This window comes from Sipha flava, unplaced genomic scaffold (assembly GCF_003268045.1).
Source record: "Sipha flava isolate LNK unplaced genomic scaffold, YSA_version1 207_pilon_pilon, whole genome shotgun sequence".
NCBI classification, from domain to species: Eukaryota; Metazoa; Arthropoda; class Insecta; order Hemiptera; family Aphididae; genus Sipha; species Sipha flava.
In genome coordinates this window covers 904,029-926,495 of record NW_020272813.1, presented here as the reverse complement: position 1 = coordinate 926,495, position 22,467 = coordinate 904,029, and the positions used below count along the sequence as shown (strand labels likewise).

Here is a 22,467-nt window from a genome sequence, read left to right as displayed (position 1 = left end):
TCTTAAAATCCTTAAAATATGATGTTTCTATAGAAATATATGTCATATATGTCACATAAAATAGGCAATATATTCTCTTATTTGGTTTTAAATATATTTAATTTAATTAATTTTACAATAACAATTAATTACTATATAGTGTTCAATGTGTTCCGATGTCATTTTAGTACGTCGGTTTGTAGATGCTGAAGGATCGTTCGACATCAACCGATGCCACTGGAGAATATTGCAAGTTGGCTACCATAGTCGGTGAATAATTTTCCGGAAGTTGTACTTTGTTATTTCCACTAAGAAATTATCCTACATTTTTCAAAAATTTGTATCCTTTGTTTTTTTGTTGAAGTTGCAATATTTTTGTTTTTATTACTTCTCCTTTTTCTCCTGATATCTGCTCAAGTTGTGTAAAAGTGTTTTCGATAATATTTATCATATCAACTAAGGGAGTATTTGATTTTTCCAAACTTTTGATAGTTGTAACAATTTGAAGAAAATTAATTTTAATAAAAATTGAATCATTTTTTACAGACTATAGGACCCTACAGTTTAGGTGTAACATATTTTTGTATTTTTCAATACTGAATGACGACTTTTCTTCACTTAATTTGTCTATAACATTTTTCAAACCCTCAAAATTATTGCAATTAAATACAACGGCTTCCAGCCAAGTTCCCCACCTAATTAATACGGATTCTGGGGATATTGGCACATTAGGCAATATTTCTTTGTGCACCTGGACATGATATGGCGCTTTTAAAAATACTTTTTTTAAATTACTGATTAATTTGTTAACATTTGAAAACATTTCTCTGACCTTCTCTGCAACCTTGTTCATCATGTGAGCTACACACGTAACGTGAATTAAATTTGGGTAGAAAACTTTTAGTGTATCACCGGTTTTTGTCATGTATGGAGCTGCATCCGATAACATTAACAACACTTTTTCGTCATTTCCACCCAATGGCTATAATAATTTTAGTCCATCATTGATAAACTGAGCAACAGTGGAATTATTAGTTTTTTCCAATGTCCAATTTTCCATGTCAGGAGGAATGGGTGATTCGGATTATTTGATTTATTATTCCTACCAGTAAAATTGCAACATAACGACCGTTTGTATCTGTAGTTTCATTTATAAAAATCCAAATATTATTTTCACAAATTTTTATTAATTTTCGTTAAAGTATTATGGTAGTATGGCTCGAGATAATTTTTACGTAACGCACTTTCATCTGGTATATGTTTGCCAATGTATTTCTTTAAAAATGTATGAAATTGAGAAACTTACATTTTATATCAAGGAATACTAGCTGCTACTAAGGCTAGACACAAATTTTTGTTAAAATCATTTACGTTGTTTTTATTGGGAATAGCTTCTGATAAAAATAATTGCTTTGATGAAGTATTTAATTTACGTTTTAAACCATTCTTGTGAACAGCCGTATGTACATGTTGTGTTACCTGTGATTTTTTGGTGCAAGGAATATTTCTGTTACAAACTTGAGAAAAAATGGTTGCACCATCTGTCGTGAAAATCGTTTGTTGGTTATTGTACGATGAAATCAATTGAGCAAATAAACTTTTTATATTGTTTGAAGTTTTTGGCATACGAGTATTTGTATGTTATAGTAATTTGAGACGAGTGGAAAAACAGTATGTAAACAATAATATATCGCACTCAGATATCGACACGAGACGAGACGAGATGGACAACTAGTAGAAGACGAATAGTCGTGACAGCTAACGAAATAACCGATGTCCTATCGTAATCGATAAGGAATACCTGGAGATTAATTTTTATAGAAACTCAGAAACCCAGAAATAAATCATTTATATAGTGAACATTGTGTTTATCAAAATGCTGATATACGTGAAATATGTTCATTATATGCCGATATTACAAAAATATTCTCAAATATTCTCTAACCCCTAAAATATGTTTTTTTATACAAAGTAAATTTTTTCTTGTGACTTCTGTGTTTCATGAACCGTAAAGATTTCTCACTTCCATTTAACTGCATAGACTAGAAACAAATATGTAAAATCATGAAAATCCAACCTCTACTTATAACACATATAGACGTGTGAAAACATTTTGAGTGGGATGGTGATAAAATTGTTTACACTCTTATTTAATTTCTAAATTTTATTTTATTTTTTATAAAGCCGTCCTTATTTTATAATATCATTTATTTATTTTAAAATTTAATAAACATTAGAATTTATAAGATTCATATGACATTTTTCTAAATTAAAATATTTTAATGCTTACTAGAATTATTATTATTATTTTTTTTTTTGTAAAGTAAGACATCACACCAAGTAAACCCTTAGGCTCAGAATAAATCACCACTGGATCAAAATTCAAAACTGTATTTATATTTGATTTGATATTATCTATCATAATAGTATGCTAGTTTCTGTGCCTGAGATTGTAGATGTTTTAATTTAAAAGATAATTAACTTACCGTGTAATTGGTTTTAACAAAACGAAACGCAAGATATATCGAGGCATGAGCAATTAGCTATATGCATTCGGTATGTAGACGATTTTTCTGCAGACAATATATTCATCAGAGAAGATCTCTTAGAGTTTGTGCATGTAAAATATGTAACAGCTTCAGCGTTGGCCACCACCATCATACAATGTATAATGACTCTTGGATTAAATTTGGAGATGCTAGTAGGCCAAGGATATGATGGTGCTGCTGTGATGAGTGGTCAATTTCGAGGAGTACGTACAATTATCTCAGAAAAATATCCTAAAGCTCAGTTCATTTATTGCGCAGCCCATACTTTAAATTTGGTTTTGTCACACATTTATGTGAAATTCTGATGATCCGAAACTGTATTGGTACAATTAAAACTAATAAATTTTTTTAGGCAATCCTCGTTTCATGATAGATTTCTTAAAGATATAGCAGAGTCAGTAGGATCTACTCAATCGAATCTTGTTTCTCTTTGCGAAACCCGTTGGACTGAAAAACATTTGGCAGTAGAACGATTTGCTGAAATGTTTTTTGTAATAACAGAAGCACTGCAAGCACTACAAGACAGCCGAAGAGAATGTGCATCACAAGCTTATCAATAACAATAAGCAATAGAAAACTCACAGTTTGTAGTAACACTGCTCATTTTACGAAAAGTTTTCTCCTATATAGCAAACCTTAATAAAATTCTTCAAACTCAAAATATTGACTTAGTTGAAACATGTATATATGTAGAAGCCATAAAAAAAACACTCGAAGCTACACGAAATGATGAGGAATTTTTAAAAATTGTGACTGATTCTAAAAAAATATTAGGTATTGAATCGCTTACAGCACTTAGAACCACAAACCGACAAAAAGGACGAAGCAATACTCCTGTCGAAACAACCGAAACATATTATAAAAGAAATGTTTACTATCCATTTATTGATCATGTGATAAGTGAACTAGCTGCCAGATTTTCTAACCATCATGAAAAGATTGATAACCTCCAAATCTTACTACCAAAATTTATTAAAAATAAAAATGATGCTAAAAACAAATTGATAGAAATTCATAAGATATATCTGCCGAATGAAAAACTTTTGTGTGAGTATCAACTATGGACCAAGAACTGGGAAGGAAGAAGTGATGATCTAAATGAATTAAAAGCAATTAAAACATTGGAAAAATGTGATAAACAATTTTATTCTCTCATTTATACTATTCTTAAAATTTTGGCAACTCTTCCTGTTTCTACGGCCAGTGCAGAACGTTCTTTTTCAACATTAAAACGCTTAAAGACGTATTTAGGAAATACTATTGGTCAAGAGCGACTAACTGGACTAGTTCTTCTAAATATATATAGACAAGGGCCCCCATATAGAGGGGCGCAAAGAAGGGACATGTACCCCCCCTGGAAAATGTCAAAATCTTGGAAAATTGTTTACTATGATAAAAATATATTTATTTAAATAGAATTTAAAAATTTAATTTAATATATATTATATATGCAAACCTATAATTTGTTTATGAAAAATCTATTTATTTAGTTAGGAAAATCAGGTTATCAGCTATAAATAACAGTACGCTCTTTTGTTTCTATTTTATGAATAATTATCAATTCTTAAAATATTGTGTATTTCCAGAAATACGGTATGTATGTGTATGTATGTACACCACCATAATATTTATATAATATTTATAAATTAATATTTGAATAAATATAACTAATGTTTTAAGTGTCCAATTTATATTATTAATTAAATAAAAATGTTAATAAATTACTTTTAAAGTAAATTGGTTAAATAATTATTATTTTATAGTTTTCCAGTTTGATATATATAATGTAATAGTATAATGTAAATGTATAAGGCTTTTCCTATACCGTGGATCATTCCTATTTATGAATAGATTGATAACTTAAAATGTTGACCCCCCTCCCCCTTTGAGAATTTTGCTATGGGCGCCTTTGTATATAGAGATGTTATTGTTGATCTATTAGAAATCATAAACAAACTAGCACAGCGCAGACAGAGATTAAATTTACTTGTATAACATTTAATTTTTTTGAATAACTATAATAATATAAAAAGAATTTTTTTAATGTACCCATATATGTTTTTTTTCTATTACCTACTACAATAATTTCAAGTTAACCCCCCCCCCCATTAATAATCTATACCTACGCATCTGCAATGCATATGTATATACCTCATATTTTTATATGAATATTATTGACAAGACGAGCTTATTATCCAGAGTTAATTACATGTTAAATGTTGTCAAAATCAAGGGACTCTTAAAAATGAGCGTATTAGCCGGGAAATCGTCTTTAGGGAGAGCGTCTTAAACAGGTTTTACTGTATATGAATATTAATTTTTTAAATTTTAAACAGAAGATTTATGGCTACCCAATCTTAAAGCTTACGTGACCCAAAATTGGGTCGTGACCCATCGATTGAATACCACTGCTCTAATGTACCCACTAGAACCCATTTTCTATTTTTACTTCTTATTCGATAGCGATGGATAAATGTTTCATGTAGAAATCATCTACATATTCATAATATACCTATGTATATTGATTTTTTTTTTATAATAATTGTACGTCGTACAACAATGTCCGACTGATCACGTTATAGGAACATGGTTGAGGCAAGTGAAAAAGCGACGGTTGTTTAGCTTGTTGGCTACACTGTCCGTATATTATCACTATTACTTTGTTCTTATCGGTTGATAACAATGCCTCGATGAGTTAGCAATTTGCTTAGAACTCGAAAATTTGTTGGGATCGTACTTTAGAGTTTTTACATTTTAATTTTACTCGAATTCAATACTTACCTACGAAATTTATCAACATGGTTCTTGAAAGTACAATGATATGGTGAGTATATCTTATGGTCTGTGGTGTATTGGTAAACATATTTATGGGTATACTCACTAATAAATTATGTATATTTATACTAAAAAAATGTTCGTGCTCCGTTCGATAATTTTTTTTCTCTCTAAACTCGAATAAATTAAATTAACCCCTTACATGTTAATAACTTCTAATATGACTATAAAATACAATATCATAAGATATACATTTGTCGCGTTATAAATTGTTCGGTAGAGATTTATGAATCATGAGCTGTAAGTTCATACTCTATATTAAAATGAATAACATTTAATTTTCGAAATATTATTTACTAACTTGAACTTAAAATACATTAAACTGTAAACTGTACATTGTAATCTTCAACATATAAATATTTAATTCAAACTTCATAGTTCATAACAATCTTTTCCAATGAACTAGTGGAAAATAAGTACAAATAAGTTTTATTTGGTTTAGGAGTTATTTTAGGAGCATATTCTCGAAAAATAATATTTTACATTAGGTATACACCAAAAATCGAAAATCTGTAGATGGGTATATGGTGTATACCCGTGTATACGTACCAATACACCCCTGCTTATGGTATTTGTTTTGGAGAAAATTGTTTTATGTTTGTGCTTCTGTGTTTGCGGTGCAAGTAACGTTGAAATGAAACTAAATACCCATTTGTATCTTGGTTGTCCATCAATCTATTGTCGTAGTTAAACAAATGTTCAACATATGAACAAATTAATTTTTCTTTTAATTATCGTTTTAATTAATTTGTGTGGTTTTATCTCACTTATTGAAAAATTATATTATCAATAAACACAATATTCAAATGTTTTCTTAATTAATTATTTTGATTGAATTGTACTTAATTGTACAAACTAAAAAAACAATCAAGTTATATCCTTTCAAATTATTTTTCATCTATTACACTTGGAGAATACTCAATATTGAATTTTATAATTGATTTTGTGAATATAATGTTAATGCAGTTTATTGCAATTGAAATAATTATTTTTAGAATTTATAATGTTTTTTTTTTATTTAAATAAGATTAAAATATTATTATTTTTCATTCATATTAATTATTTTCGTTAAGTGAATTTAAAATTATAATTGTACCTATTCATTGTACATAGTTTATAATATGAAAAAGAAATACTGAACATAAATATTATATATATATACATTTGGACTACTTTTAAAAAGGTACTTTTTTTACATTTAATTTTATGATAAAATTGACAGACAGACATAATACAGTCACATAATAACAATTTAGCAATAAATAATTACAATAATTTTGAATAGATAATCTATTTATAAACTTATTTCCAATATGATTTATTTATTTTTTTATATTATTTTTTATAATATTTGTAATTTTATAGTGTTGATAACAGTGATTATATGCGTAATGGTGACTTTGTGCCTACTCGTCTACAAGCTCAACAGGATGCTGTTAACTTGGTGTGTCTTTCTAAGACTCGTTCAAATCCAGAGAATAATGTTGGTCTATTAACTTTGGCTAAGTATGATATTATTATTATTACCTGTTACACTCTAAGTTATATTTATTTATACTTGTTTAATATTTTTGGTTTTATTTTTATTCAGTGCTCGTGTATTAGCTACTTTGACAGCTGATGTTGGTCGTATTCTTTCTAAATTACATCAAGTGCAGCCCAACGGAAACATAAATTTTTCTACAGGCATTAGAATTGCACATGTAATGTATATTTTGAAATAGTTAACAATTAAAACTGTTATTAAAAATAATTATTTTACTAAAAAAATTTTAAAAATTTTACAGTTGGCATTGAAACATCGTCAAGGAAAAAACCATAAAATGCGTATTGTAGCATTTATTGGCAGCCCTGTAGGTTTGGATGAAAAAGAAATTATTAAGTTAGCTAAAAGACTTAAGAAAGAAAAGGTTAATGTAGATGTTGTTTCTTTTGGCGAAGAGGTAAAAATTATTTAGTTCAAATAAATGATAAATTTAATTATTAATTAATATTTATTTAATATTTTAGGCAGAAAATTCTGATGTATTAACTGCCTTCGTTAATACATTAAATGGCAAAGATGGTGGTGGTAGTCATCTTATTGCTGTACCACCTGGTTCACATTTCTCTGAGGCATTAGTATCATCCCCAGTTATTCAGGGAGAGGATGGTGCTGGTGGAGCTGGTCTTGGTGGATCTGGATATGAATTTGGAGTTGATCCTAATGAAGATCCTGAATTAGCTTTGGTAAATATTTTTAATATTTTCAATTGAAAAAATAAAATGTATTATATCTTTTTTGTTTAAGGCCTTACGTGTTTCAATGGAAGAACAAAGAGCTAGACAAGAGCAAGAGGCTCGTCGAGGTCAAGCTTCTTCTGGTACTGATGCTTCAACTTCTCGTCCAGAAACTATTAATGAGAGTAAGAAAATTAGCTTCATTTTTATTTTTAAAGTATTTAAGGATTTTCACACATATATGAATAATAAAAAAGAATCTAACTATTTAATTAAATATTGAAATTATTATTTAATCATTTATTTAATACCCCTTAAGTCTTTAATTCATATTTTCTTCCTTATAATATTTTTTTCTAGTTATTTTGTGCGTTAACATTTCTAAAAAAATTAATTTTTTATTTTAAATTTATTGTTTCTAACAGATATGATAATGCTAGCTGAAATGTTTAAACTAAATTAAATTTTTTGATGTCTGTGCTTTTTTAAAACTACCAATAAAATATTTTTTTCTGGTTTAATTTAATATTATAATCTAAAATATTTAATCAAGCAAAATATTAAAATGTGAATAATATATACATACTTTTTTTTTTATGTCTCATAATCTATTTAATTTCAATATTTCTTTTTTTATAATAGCTAATAAATATAATTGTTAGCTTTATTACCAATATACATATTATATAATGTATTTAAAAGAATTTAAGAGGACCCGCGTCTGACATAAGTACAACACAGCAATTTTGTGTTGAGTGATTTAAATGTAGTGATGTTGGCTTTAATATTAGAGTAATCTGACTTATAATCAAACTTCAAAGGAAAATATTAAGTTATCACAAGTTTTTTCTGATATTTTAATTTTTAAGCGTGTTATGAGTATGTTAAATATAACACTTAAAAAAACATCATAACTCGCTAAAAAATTAAAATATCAGAAAAACCGACCAACAATACACAGATAATATTCTTCCCTAGAAGTTTGATTATAGGTCAGTTTACTCTAATATTAAAGCTAACTTCACTACATTTGAATCACTCAACGCAAATTTGTTATGTTGTTTGTATGTCAGATGGAGACAACACTTGCAGTTGTGATGTCCTCTTAAAAGTTAATAATACTCTGAGGGTTAGTTGCTACTGAGTAGATACGTTTTTTCAAATAATAATTTATCTAATTTTAAGGCCATTTATTGGTAAATCATATACAGATTTATTATAATAATATCTTTATTGTCTTCTATAAATTATACTGCAATTAACCTTAAATAATATTGAACTAAATTTATATTTAAATGATTATAGCTTCATCTGATGAAGCAATGTTGGAACGTGCTTTGGCTATGTCTATGGAAACTGGTGAAGATGAGCCAATGATTGTACAAGAGAAATCAGGCTCGACTTCTGGATCTACTGCTGTTACAGCTGCTGCTGTTACTGCATCTGAAGTGGACTTCAATAATATGACAGAAGAAGAGCAGATAGCGTTTGCAATGCAAATGTCTATGCAAGATTCAGCAGTTGAAGAAAAAGCATCTTCATCTGGTCCGAATTCCAAAGAGGAAGCTATGGATGTCGACTACTCAGAAGTGATGAATGATCCTGAATTTATTCAAAGTGTGTTGGAAAATTTACCTGGGGTTGACCCGCAAAGCGATGCTGTACGTCAAGCTGTCGGTCTTGTCAGTAAGGATTCTAAGGATAAAGATCAAAAAAATGATAAAGACAAGAATAGCAAGAAATAAGCTTAAAATTGGAAATAACAATATTATACTTATTATCTCTATTTTTTTTTTTTTTTAAACATTCATATAAATAATTTAAGGTATCTGCCCAAAAAATGCTTATATTTTAAATGAAACTATTCAATATTATAATTTTGTGGAATTGAAAAACATTATTTAATACAATAATATAATTAAATATTGTCTACCTAAATATAGTTTAAATGATTGTTTGATCTAAAATAAGTATATTTAATATAGTATAAAATAACTTAACATTTGACAAAATGTTCTTATACAATTTTGTCTATTTCTGAATTTTAGTTTTAATCTCTTCAAATCTAATGCCATTTTGATTTCTTATTGACGTAAAATCCTTATCCAATTTTCTAATGTTTTTTTCATTCAACTGGTCGTCAAAACAATACTAAAAAAAGATACTAACTACAATATAAGATATGCATTAATATTAGGGGTCGTAGTCATACACGGTTATTAGAGTACACGTGTATTAAATCTATTAATATCCGTGTTTTTAATACACGAGTATGTTTTACTGATATACGTGTATTTAATACCCGTTACCCGTGTACTTAATACCAACTTGTATGTATTACCTGATAAGTAAATTATCAGACACCCGTTTAGTTATTAATTTAGGGTAATTAAAGGTATATTATATAATTATTCAAATATTGGTATGAATCTTGTTTGGTTTTCACAGAAATTGGAAATTTTTTTAAACCTAAGTGGATATTTCATTCTTATAAAAATGATTTTAACTTGAATACTTTATTATACCTACTTATAATTACTTAATATTTTGACTTATTCTATTATAATTTATATAAAATGTTTTCTATATATGCCATCGCTTCGGCACATACGAATTGCATCCCTAAATGATATTTTGTCCGAGTCGGGTCCGCAATTTTCCCGGGCTATGAGTTTTTCAGCAACTGTGAATATTGTTTGGTGATAAACACGTAGATAATCTCGATCATCATCGATATCTGTAAAAATCTCAATTATTACAATACAAAAACATAGAGAATAAAATACACGAGTAATGTCGGGTTAGCTACACGGGTAATGCGGGTGAATGAGTATTTACAAATACACGTGTATTTTATTTACATGGACCTTAATCCCGTTTCAGATAAGAACACATGTACCCATGTAATGGCAAGCACTAATTAATATTATATAAAGAGAATATTAGACATTGTTAATAGTGTTTCATTCTCATTATTGAAATATTTTTTCATTTTATCAATAATTTTTCTATTCTTATAATTAAATGAAAAATATTATTATTAGGAATAATATATTACCCCCAGCAGGGCCGAATTTAAGGGGGGCACTGGTTACAACTGCCCTGGGCGCAAATTTTTTGGGGGCACCAAAATTTTGTGGTTGGAAATTTGCTCACTTGTGAATTATTGAACTTTTAGAATTATTTTGAAATTATTATTTTTTTTGTATTTAATAAAGAAATTAGAAATTAATGTAAATAATTTTAATTTATTAATATATTTATCACAATATAGCTATCAGCGATCTAGAATATTAATATGTTTCAAAGTCGATGGATAGGAACTTACAGACCACCATTGAATTGCCACCACAATCACCTGATCTTACGCCACTAGATTTTTTTTTATGGGGTTACTTAAAAACATTAGTGTATGCTGATCCTCCAATAAATTTTCAACATTTAAACGACAAAATAACAGAATCATGCAATCAATTGACTGATGAAAAAATTACTGCTGCAACAAATAAAGAATTCGTGCATTGCGCTAAATCATATTTTGTTCACGGAGGACAGCAATTTGAACAATTTATACGTTAAATTAATCAATAACTAAATAAACTTATAACTCAAATAGGAATTAAATTTGTTGTTAATAATTGAAAAATTCCATAAGATCCATTGAATGTCACGAAATAAACAATATGTCTGCTTATTTACGTTTTTTCTACTATAAGTTATATTAGGGGAGAGTAGGGTAAGTTGACAAATTCGAATTTAAAATGATAAAATTTAATCTGATAGTGTATTATCACAGAAAGAATATGTTTGTAGAAGTGATTATTTAATATTTTGATTAACAAATTTATCTGATAAGACGCGCGTGGTTTGTTATAATTTTACTGTTTTTGGAGGTAATGTTATCATAAATGGGTGTTCGAAAATAAGGTTTTATGAAAAAAAAAAAAAAACATTTTTTAAGTTCATTCAATACATAAATTTAGTGCACATTCTAACCTTTCTATTAGTTGCTGTACGATTACAAATCTGTTGAATTTTTAATACAAAAATAATATCTGTTTTGTATAATTTTCATTTGAGGTAAGTTGACGAGTTCGTTCACTTGCCTCTAACCTTTATACTATGAGCTGTTAATATTTTCGTATTAAATGTAATTATAAGTAATTATTACTCATTTGATGGTTAGGTATAAGTTGTTTTTTATTTAATTGATTAATAAAAGTGTTTTGAAAGTGATTTTGATTTTATTAAAGACACATTTTACCAACATATCTATCTACTTACAAATTAGATGTTATTTGTTTAACACAAAGAAGTTTTTTTTTATTAAAAGTTCTAAAATTATTAAAAACAAGTTATACAATACATCTACTAATTTGTTGTGTTATATTATGTTGCCTGTTGAAGATTAAACCTTTTTTTAAGTAACGAAAATTAATTTAAACAAATATAGTCAAGTTGCCCCAATACAAAGTCAACTTACCCCAGTCACGGGGAAAGATGACGAAATTTAAAAAATAGAATAGAACTCAATTAAATTCTAACCCATTGAATATTAAGTCATAATATTTTTGAGTATTATTCTAAAGACATTAAACAACGTCTATACAAAATTTCAGACCTCCAAATTAAACAGTTACAGAAAAATAAATATTTGAACCTTAACATAACCAACTTGTCCCATTCTCCCCTACATACCTAAATTAAAGTGAAAATTATACAGTAAATAAAATTATAATAATGTGTATATATCACTTTAATAAATAGGAGTGAAAATATCAAGCCTAAGCAATACTAGAATAATTATTTTCAGAGTTACAGTCAAAAAAATTGAAAATCGTGCACATTTTGCAGTTCTTAAGTTAAATTGCTGTAACTTAGTCAATTTTGGACTTTGAAAGTTGGTTTGACTACCAAAATTCATTAAAAAATAGGCAAAAATAATTAGTGGTTAAAATAGGTAGTTGCCTAAAAAAAAATTGTACAGTGCATTTGCATATCTATTTAAGTTAAAAAAATTAAAAACTCATAAAAATACACATTTTTATGTCATAAAAACCAACGAAAAATCAGAATTCAAATTGCAGGACTCTACGCAAAGATATTAAGTGTTCTCAGTTAGTGATTACACACTGTATATACTATATCATTTTCCTGATTAAATATGTATCTCTTTCGTATTAGATTTAACTCCTGTGATTTCTTCAATGATTCATTGAATTTCATCACAGGTTTTTTTTTATAATAAACGTTCAGTTTTTTCTAAAATCAAACTTTCGGATCGAATTCCATTTCAAAATGATAGTGAACATTCACGCATAAGATTGTACGTACTGATTCACTTTCCAAAGTCCAACCATTACACCGCTATACACAAAGATTATACGTATTAAAGATATATATTAACAAGATCAATTGCAGATCGAAATTCGGTCATAAATCAGATAATAATTTTATTAGAATTATATTAAATAGGTAAGTTACACAATTTACCATTTTAATATTATTGAAAAGTCAAATAAAGTAATTTTCAGATGAAAAATAATAATTATATTTTTATTTCATAAAGTGGCTGGCCAATTGATGAAAAAAATTCCGTGAAAATGTAGTGTCCATTTCATGAACTGGATAACTTTTCTTGAAATGAATAATTTCTTTAAATGGATGCGACATATACACTATTTTAATGAATTCAAATTATTAGTCAAGTTTTTCCCCTTTGATTATTGATATAAAAATATTTATTATTTATCTACATTTAACCAATGCAATTTATTCTCAGTTAAAATATATTTTATTTATTAATATATTATTATAATACAATATTGCACACGGAGCACATTGATTTTTAATTAATTATGATACTCTAAATTATAATTTTTACTTTTTAGTTTAGAAAATTTATTTACTGCTTCGTCTAAGTCTATTTTGTTATCATCTCCTCTTTCTTCTGCTATAACCATTATATCACGTAATCATTCGTTATCCATTGAAAATTTAAGATTTTATTATTTTGAGTGATGAAAAAAATGTTTCATTATCCGGACCGGCCCATGCGCAAGGAGACGCACCACGTTCCTGGGCCGACCGACGGTTCTCCGGTATGCCTTTTTCCTTTTGCCATTTTCACCTCCAACCGTGCCGCCCGTGTCTTATTAGTACCACACGCGCTCGTACAGGGCAACGGAGAAAATTTCGATATTCATTTATAACAATAATCACCTAGGCAAACAGGACAACTGTGTACGCAAAAGTCGACCTCGGTAAATTGTGCCGAAGATTTTGCCTCACAGTTGTTAAAATCTAATTATTCTCTTCCCCTCCTTTTAAATGTCATCATATACGTAATAACGTTTCTTCAGGTTGCACTGCTATGGCTTCGACTACTACTCGTATTTATCAACGATTTACCGAATTCTAGCGGTAAGTATTACACTCGGCCGACCATAGGGGTACTTTACGGTACTTTACATGGGAGGAGGGTGGCTAAATCACAAATCTGATGTCAGCATCATATCTATTAAAATTAAAATTAACGCGTGAAAAAAACTAAAGTCGATGAATTATCTAACCTAACCGACGGTCATCGAAGACGCACCTTCTACTGTACAATATAATAGTACGTAAGGTACTGTCGTCTACTCACCATTATGACCCCTCTACAGTAACGCGTTGAATTCATTTTCGAAAAAATTACAATACGTATATATATATTTTTTATTATGGAAATCTCTATGTATAATATGACTTGTCCTGGATGATTCATCATCGCCTAGCCGAAACCGTTGACGCTATTAGTATGAATTTAGTCATTAGTTTCATTTTATGTTGTAGACATCCACTACGGAAGGATTTTTCCAAGTTCAACCTCTACCTAGGTTAAAAGGGATAAAAATGAAAATAATCAGCTATCCTGAACTGCTGAAGCCATGATAAAAAAATTTAGACAGTAGTTTTGTTTCATGATATACTGACTCCCTCCCTAAGAATATATTTCCCAAAATTAAACCCCTAAAGGTGTTTCACATTGAAAATGTAATTTTTTGGTCATATCTTCAGAAAGAGAGTATAACAAAGTTATATAGGGTTTAAACATTATATTTGGTAGGATTTTTTTAATCCAAGCCTTTTCCGCTGAAGCTACTTACATTGTATTGAAGCTATGAATTTGAAATTTAGTCAGAAATTTAATTTTATGATGTAAAAAACTCCTAAGGATATTTCTAAATTCAACCTCTACAGGCCTAAAATGGTTAAAAGGGGTAAAAATGAAAAACATTAATAAACAAATTATAGTTTTACATACACCTTGGTTAGTGCATTTGTTATAATTACTTAAGTAATTATTGTTAAGGCACTCCTAGGCGGTTGAAAGTGGGTCATTTTTTCGTGCATTTAGATCAATAAGCAAAAAAAAAAAAATACACTTCCAGAAGTCCAATTTTCATTTTGATAAAATGTTTGGATTTGTTTATTCCTTGTCTGTGTTATGTAGGAAATTAATTTTTTATTTTATGTTTTTTTATTAACAATAAAGTAAAAGTGAATTTTGAAAAAAAAATAAAATTAATTTGGTACTATAATAAACAATAGAAAAAATCAATAACAATAGGAAAAAAGTATTCAAAATACTTAAAAAATACATAAAAAAATTGTATTTAGAATACCATATAAATACTTCAAAAAGTACTTAAATACTAGTATCCAAATACTTGTATTCGAATACTTTACAAGACTGCATATCATAAATATACTTTTCTAATTTCTTTTCACTAGGTTCATTTGTGGCGGTAGACGTATTGTTAGTATAAATCATTTATTTGATTCGATTCAGAAAAGCAACCACCCACTATTTGGCTGCTCATTTAAAGATCTTACTTTAATAAATGAAAAAAAAAAAATGGTTTTTATTCCGAATTTATTTTTAAGTGTATGATGTGCAACAAATTAGAAGTCATAACAACTGAATGTAAAAATTCATCGTCGGTGTGCATAAATACAGACGTGGGTTACAGCAATACGTGGGTTACAATACTGGACAAGGATACAATACAACGCGCGCTGTGACGGTTATAAATTTATTGTTGAACTGTTTACTGATAAAACAATATTTACGCGTTTGGGGAACTCACGCACATTAATGATCAGTTACTACACACACACACACACACACACACACACACAGCAATTCCCAATGAATATAACATATTGCCTATACTTAAGCCCTTAAAAACAGTCCACTTTCAACCGCCTTAAAACTGTATCATGAAGATATTACATATATGTTGTTTATTATAAGTGTTTGTTTAAGTTAATATAATAATACATTTAATGATACTACTGATAGTTGATATGCTCGGATATATATTAATGCCTACCATACAATCAACACTTTATCGATAACATACAAAGCTGATGAAATAAAAAGTTATATGTAGGTAACGAGTCCGCTGTAAATTGCGGCCCAGGCATATTTTGTACATACGTAAACTGCGGCCTGGCTATATTTTATATATATGTAAATTGCGGCTTGTGTATAATTTTTATTACCTACCCAAATATTTTTTATTTATAAGTAATAATTACGTCTAAGGCTTTTTTTTTGCAAAATCAATATTTTCCTTCTCATTTTTCAGACTTACAACTGTCAAAATGTATAATATCTGCACCAAGCACACCAACTTATTTTCCAACAGATATGAATAGACTTCCTAATAATTTAGATATTCTAGTAACCAAATCAATTCAATTCAGCGTCGCACAAAAATCCCTTTCTGAACTTGACTCGGATCACAATCCAGTTAAAATACATTTAAATTCTACATTGAAATTTTACCGCCCAAATAACTCACTGTTCAAAGGTAAACCTAACTGGTGCACTTATTCGGACTACATAAATAAAAAATTAAATATACATAATAATATAACTACTGTCCCAGACAAAATGGCCGAACACTTCTCTGAAATCGCTACTAATGCTGTACGTGTGTGTGCTCGGTTACTACACCCCCAAATCAAATTCAAAATAATCAAGGTGCCTTACAACTTTTCATATTGACATTAATCCAACAAAAACACAATGCCAGGCGCGCTTGGCAAAACCAGAGAAATCCTTTTTTTTTTTTTTTTTTTTTATTAGATAAAATAGAATATTTACAATCTGTAATTTATATACATACAATAAGTAAATATGATGACAAAAAAAAAAGGTAGGTATAACGTGAATGGCGTGAGGAGTGAGGTCCACCAGTGTGGATACCCTCTAACTTGGGGGAGAGAGCTTTATTTTATTTTATTTTTAATTTTATTTTTTTTTATTTTTTTATTAATTTTTTTTTTTTTCAATTAGTGCAGGTCGAGATTTAGGAGATCACGACACCAGTGTCTTTTTAATCGACGAGGGGGTTATTAGGCATGAATTCACTGGCCAAGTTGGAAATCAATGGATTTGTGTGGTTAGCTATTTTGGTGTGTAACTTTTTGTAGTAGTTTTTGGCTGTTTTGGAGACTGTTTCAATTTTAAGATCCTTGTGAAGTGAGAGGTTTGAGACGTACCATGGCGCGGATGTTATTAGGTGAAGGGAAATAGATTGGAAGGCTTGTATGGTCCGTATTTGGGAAGGTTTGGCACATCCCCAAATTTGTATGCCATATGCCCAGATAAGTTTTAGCATTGATTTGTATAATAGTAATTTGTTGTCAATAGAGAGTTTGGACTTGAGGATAGGTCGTAGTAGATGAAGTCTGGTGTTGAGAGTCTTTCTTTTAATTTTGAGGTGTGGGCCCCATGTTAGACGCTTGTCTAAAATTAGACCTAAGTATTTGGTTTGAGTTGTGGTTTGGATTGGATTGTTTTGAAAATAGATTGTAGGAAGAACAGCTTTTTTTAAAGTAAAAGGAATGTGAAAGGACTTGTCTGTATTGATTTTTATTCTCCATTTGGTTGACCATTGTGAAATATTGTCAAGATGAATTTGGAGGTTTTGATATGCTGTTGTGGAATCGGGATGGGATGAGAGGATTGCCGTGTCATCAGCGTAAGTGGCTATCAGTGTATTTTCAGAGTTGGGAATGTCAGCTGTATATATGTTGGAGAGGTCTGATGATAGATCACTTCCTTGAGGTACTCCTGCTAAGATTTTGAATTGTGATGAGAGGGTGTCTCCTTGGCGGACGAGAAATAAGCAGTCATGTAGATATGATTTGGTCAACAAGTAGAGTGGAGTCGGGAGGAAAATTTTTTGCTTAAAGAGTAATCCGGTATGCCAGACACGGTCGAACGCTTGTGATACGTCTAAGAATACTCCTGGGCAGAAGTTTTTGGTCTCAAACGACGAGGCTATTTTGTCGACAATTCGGTGGATCTGGTGGGTTGTGGAGTGGTTTTCTCTGAAACCAAATTGGGTATTTGGTATAATTTTGTGGAACTTGAGAATGGGTCTAATTCGTTTAAGCATCACTTTTTCAAATAATTTCCCTAATACTGGTAGAAGGCTTATTGGCCTGTATGAGGAGGGTTCATTTTTTGGTTTGTTGGGTTTATGTATAAGGATGATTACAGATAATTTCCAGATTGACGGAAAGTAGGACATTCTCAACATAGAATTGAAAATGTGTGTGAGAAGAACTATTGATTTTTTAGGAAGGTTTTGGAGTATTTTATTTGTTATTTGATCATGTCCAGGTGATTTTTTGATTTTTAACTTTTGTATTAAGTTTTTTATTTCGTTGGGAGATGTGTGTTTGGTAGGGAGTGACATTGGTAGCGGGCTAGTTAGGAAGTTTATAATTTGCTTTAAGTGACTTGGTTCAGGAGTTATATCGTGATGAGGAGTAAATATTTCGGATAGGTGTTTACCAAAAATGTTGGCTTTGTCAATGTCCGAGAAGGCTAAGGTGCCGTCTGCTTTTTTTAAATGGAAAGGTAGATCTTTTATTTTTAAAATATTTTTGGTGGTTCTCCATAAGGATCCATCTTTAGAACATAAGGATTCGTATTTGTGTTTGAATAACTCAGATTTGTGGATCCGAATTTTAGTTTTTATGGTATTGGACAGGTAATTGTATCTTTTTTTGTCGGATGGCAGTCTAGTGTATTGCCAGCGTGAGCGTGCACGACGCTTTTCGATAATTAGGGTTTTTATGTTGAGAGGTATATCGTATTGATTTGAATTTGGTGGTTTGTTTGGATTAGGAGTAAAGGATGAGTCAGAGATCGCTGCTTTTATTGAGTTGACAAAGTCTTGGGACGCTATTTCAATTTCACTGCTGGTTTTTAGAGAGATTTTTAAGTTTGTGTTATTTTCTAAGATGGTGGAGAATTTTTCCCAATTGACAGGACCTTTTGCGAGGGTGGATCGGGGAGGTTTGCAGGTTGTTGAACCATTTATTTCAAGAATGACCGGGGTATGATCTGATGAAATTTCACAACTATTTTGAATTTTATGTCTTATGTGTTTTGGAATTGAGGTGAGAAAGAAGTCTAGAATGTCAGGCTGGCGATTTATGTGAGTAGGCCAGTAGGTTGGACCGTTTGGAGATATAAAAGAGCAGCCCAGTTTTTGAATGTTGTCAAGAAATAATCTCCCTCTAGAGTTTGTCAATCTGCTACCCCATTGTGTGTTCTTAGCGTTGAAATCGCCACCGGCGATAAACGAGCGCCCAAGTGACTTTAGAAAGTTTTCGATTTGAGGAGGCGTTATTGCCGGTAGAGGAGGACAATAAACTGAGGATAGTGTAGTTGGAATATGATTTAGTACGATTTGGATATTCGTTGCTTGTATTGATGGTAGTTGGAGGCTTTGGAGTGGGTAGTGTTGGGTTTGGTTTGAGACTAAAATGGCGGATCCCGCGTGGGCGGTTCCGTCGGGATGGTTGGCTTTGTATACTTAGAACCCAGGGAAAAAGTGATTAGTACTGGAAGTGTAGTGAGTTTCCGTTATTAGTGCGATGTCAATTTTACTTTGGATTAAAAGGTGAAATAACTCTGGTTCGTTTTGTTTTAAACCATTTGCATTCCATAGTATAATTTTTAAAGACTTGGTGTTGGGGGGATTAGTATTCATTATTTGAAATTAATTTATTGATTACTGTGGTGAGCAATTGGATTAGCGGAATAATTAGTAACTTCATTTCGGTTAAAAATGAGGACATTAGTTTTTCTATGTTATTTTCTTGGGTGGGATTGTGTGTTTCACGTTGTGAGTACTTTTTTTTTTGCGTGTGTTTCGGGAGGGGGTATTTTGGGAAGAGGGGGGAATGCATTTAAGTCTTGTGTAATTGGTGTAGTCTGGGGAGTGTCCACACTGGGGTCCTGACCCATGCTTGCATTGTTAGTATTAATTACATTGTTTATTTTAGTTTTAGAATTTTTAAAGAACAGACTTGAATTTCGATGTAAACGCTGGAGATTTTAGTGTGTGCTGCATCCACGGTAGCTGGCGGTTAGGTGCTGTCCTACGCAACGGACACATCTTGGTGGGTGGGCGCAGTAGGTTTTTGAGTGGCCGTAGTCTTGGCAATTTGTGCATTGGATAAGCTCGCGACGTTTATGAGGTTCTTCAACTGATACTTTGGCATGAAATAGATTTTTCAAGTGAAAAATATCCTTGTTGATTTCAGCAGGATTGAGATCGACGAAAAACAATGGTAATGGTTGTCTAGAGGTCTTATGTAAAACGTTACTAACGTTGCGAACTGAGTAGCCGATTTCAGTAATGGCTATTCCGACCTCAGAAGTTGGTGTAGATGGGTGGAGGTTAAGTACTACGATTCGGAAAGCGCTATCTTCACGAGCCTGATACGTGTGATGTTCAATTTGCTTTTCTTTGAGATGTCTGATGACCTTTCGGTAAGCATCCGAATCTTTAGTTTCGATTTTTAGATTTTTCGAGGTTGATTTAAATGAGAAATTATTAGTGCCAATCAGATCAATAAGGTCCGTACGCAGCTTGATAAAATTGTCAATATTGCTGACAAAAATAGGTGGAGGTGCTGGGATTGGTTGGATATCATCAGTTTCAATATTGTATGATGTTGGTTGAGTTGGAGCTGATTGGTTTGAAGCAAGTTCGGAAGCTGTAGTAGCAGGTGAGATAGGAGCAAACCTATTTTCTGTAACAAACTGGATCTGTTGTTTTTTTTTCGACGATTTAGATGAGGTGGAGCTTGACGAAAGAAGTAACGCACGTTTTAACTTGGATGATTTCACATTTTTTTTAGAGGTTTTAACTTGAAATTCAGAATCATCATTTTGATCTAAATCCATATCGGAGTCGTTTTAAAATGCATCACTTGACACACTCTGTATACGGCTCATATTTGAGGATTATTGATAACGAGTTCGGCTTAGGTAATGGGTAATGATCGACCACCGTCGGCTGGGCCGGGGGATCGGGGTGTGTTGTGTCGATAAGCGTAATTGAGTGTTTATCGATTGTATGGGAACAAGGTTGAGTAACAATAGAATTACAGTAAAGTAATTGTATTGACCAATTAAAATACTTATAGAAAGTCTTGTCTTGGGGTTTTAGGCCCCAGACGGGCGCGATTTATTTTGTTTAAAAAAAAGCACTTGAATTTCTTGTTTTTTTAACACTTTTTTACAACAAAAACGGTTAAGTATTTAGTTTGATTTTTAATAAAATAGTAATTATCGAATAAATTAGATGCACACATTACAAGTGCGGGACATCGAATATGCAGAGAAATCCTACAGCTAAAAAAATGTTAAACAAGCTTACTAAAGAAGTGCAAACCACCTTGCAACAATTCCGCGTAAATTCATATAGCAAGTTCTTGTCAAATATTCATCAAAATGACTCTAACTTATGGAAAGTCACAAAAAGATTATTAAACCAGGAGACAAACTGCATTCCTTCTCTTCGCACTACAATTCATCTTATCATATCTGACACGGGAAAATGCAAATTTTTATCGGAAAACCTATCGAACACTTTCTCCTCGAACCAATACGCACACAACACTAATAACCTTGGGGTTGAAGAAGTCCTGAGATCACCAAACTTCTTGGTAAAAATTCAATCAAGTTTGTTACTCTAGTTGAAATTAAAACAATAATCAAAAGACTACCTAATAAAAAATCTCCTGGTCACGACAACATCACGAATCTTATGTATAAAAAACTACCTACTAAAGCAATTATGTTCATTACTTCCTTATTTAACTTATTTCTTCGTTTTGGTCACTTCCCGGATAATTGGAAAAAAGCAATCATAATCCTCATAAAAAAACCTGGGAAAGACAAAACAGTCCCTGCCAGCTACAGACCAATTAGTCTACTAACTTCTTAATCTAAGATTTTTGAAAAAGGTCATCCTTTCGAGACTGCAAAGTTGCTTAAACTGTAAAGACACAATTTCAAAATTCCAATTTGGATTCAAAGCACATCATTCCACTACTCAACAACTCATGCGTATAACAGAACATATAAGTAACTCATTTGAAAAAAACTGTCACACGGGTGTCGTTTTCATTGACATCTCTAAGGCCTTTGATAAGGTATGGCATCATGGGTGGTTGTACAAGCTCAAAATTATCAACACACCAAATTATCTACTCAAATCCCTAACTTCATTCCTATCTAACAGGCAATTTTCTGTTAAAATAAATGAAAACTTTTCTTCTTTCCAACTAATCTTAGCTGGCGTCCCACTAGGATCAATATTTGGCCCAACATTATTCAACATCTACACATCCGATATCCCGCAGTTACCCCACATAAACATAGTCCTCTTCGCGGATGATACTGCCATTTATTCTGAATCTCGCAACCCTGAAGCAATATCTGTATATCTATAAAACCACTTAAATACATTATCTGCCTGGTGCAAAAACTGAAAAATATCAATTAACCCATCAAAAA

General features: G+C 30.7%; 2 protein-coding genes across 2 annotated transcripts; both read left to right on the top strand.

Moving 5' to 3' along the window:
- Window positions 1–2,650: 2,650 nt before the first annotated feature.
- Window positions 2,651–4,889, top strand: LOC112682577 (52 kDa repressor of the inhibitor of the protein kinase-like). The gene is made up of 4 exons (XM_025553211.1): window positions 2,651–2,769; window positions 2,881–3,065; window positions 3,159–3,771; window positions 4,865–4,889. The coding sequence occupies exons 1-4, from the start codon at window positions 2,651–2,653 to the stop codon at window positions 4,887–4,889; spliced, it is 942 nt and encodes a 313-aa protein (XP_025408996.1).
- Window positions 4,890–5,205: 316 nt separating this feature from the next.
- LOC112682630 (26S proteasome non-ATPase regulatory subunit 4) lies at window positions 5,206–9,414 on the top strand. Its single transcript, XM_025553290.1, has 7 exons — window positions 5,206–5,352; window positions 6,729–6,869; window positions 6,955–7,066; window positions 7,151–7,306; window positions 7,374–7,592; window positions 7,654–7,768; window positions 8,889–9,414. Exons 1-7 carry the CDS (start codon window positions 5,327–5,329, stop codon window positions 9,326–9,328), a joined length of 1,209 nt encoding a protein of 402 aa, XP_025409075.1. The 5' UTR covers window positions 5,206–5,326; the 3' UTR covers window positions 9,329–9,414.
- Window positions 9,415–22,467: the final 13,053 nt, after the last annotated feature.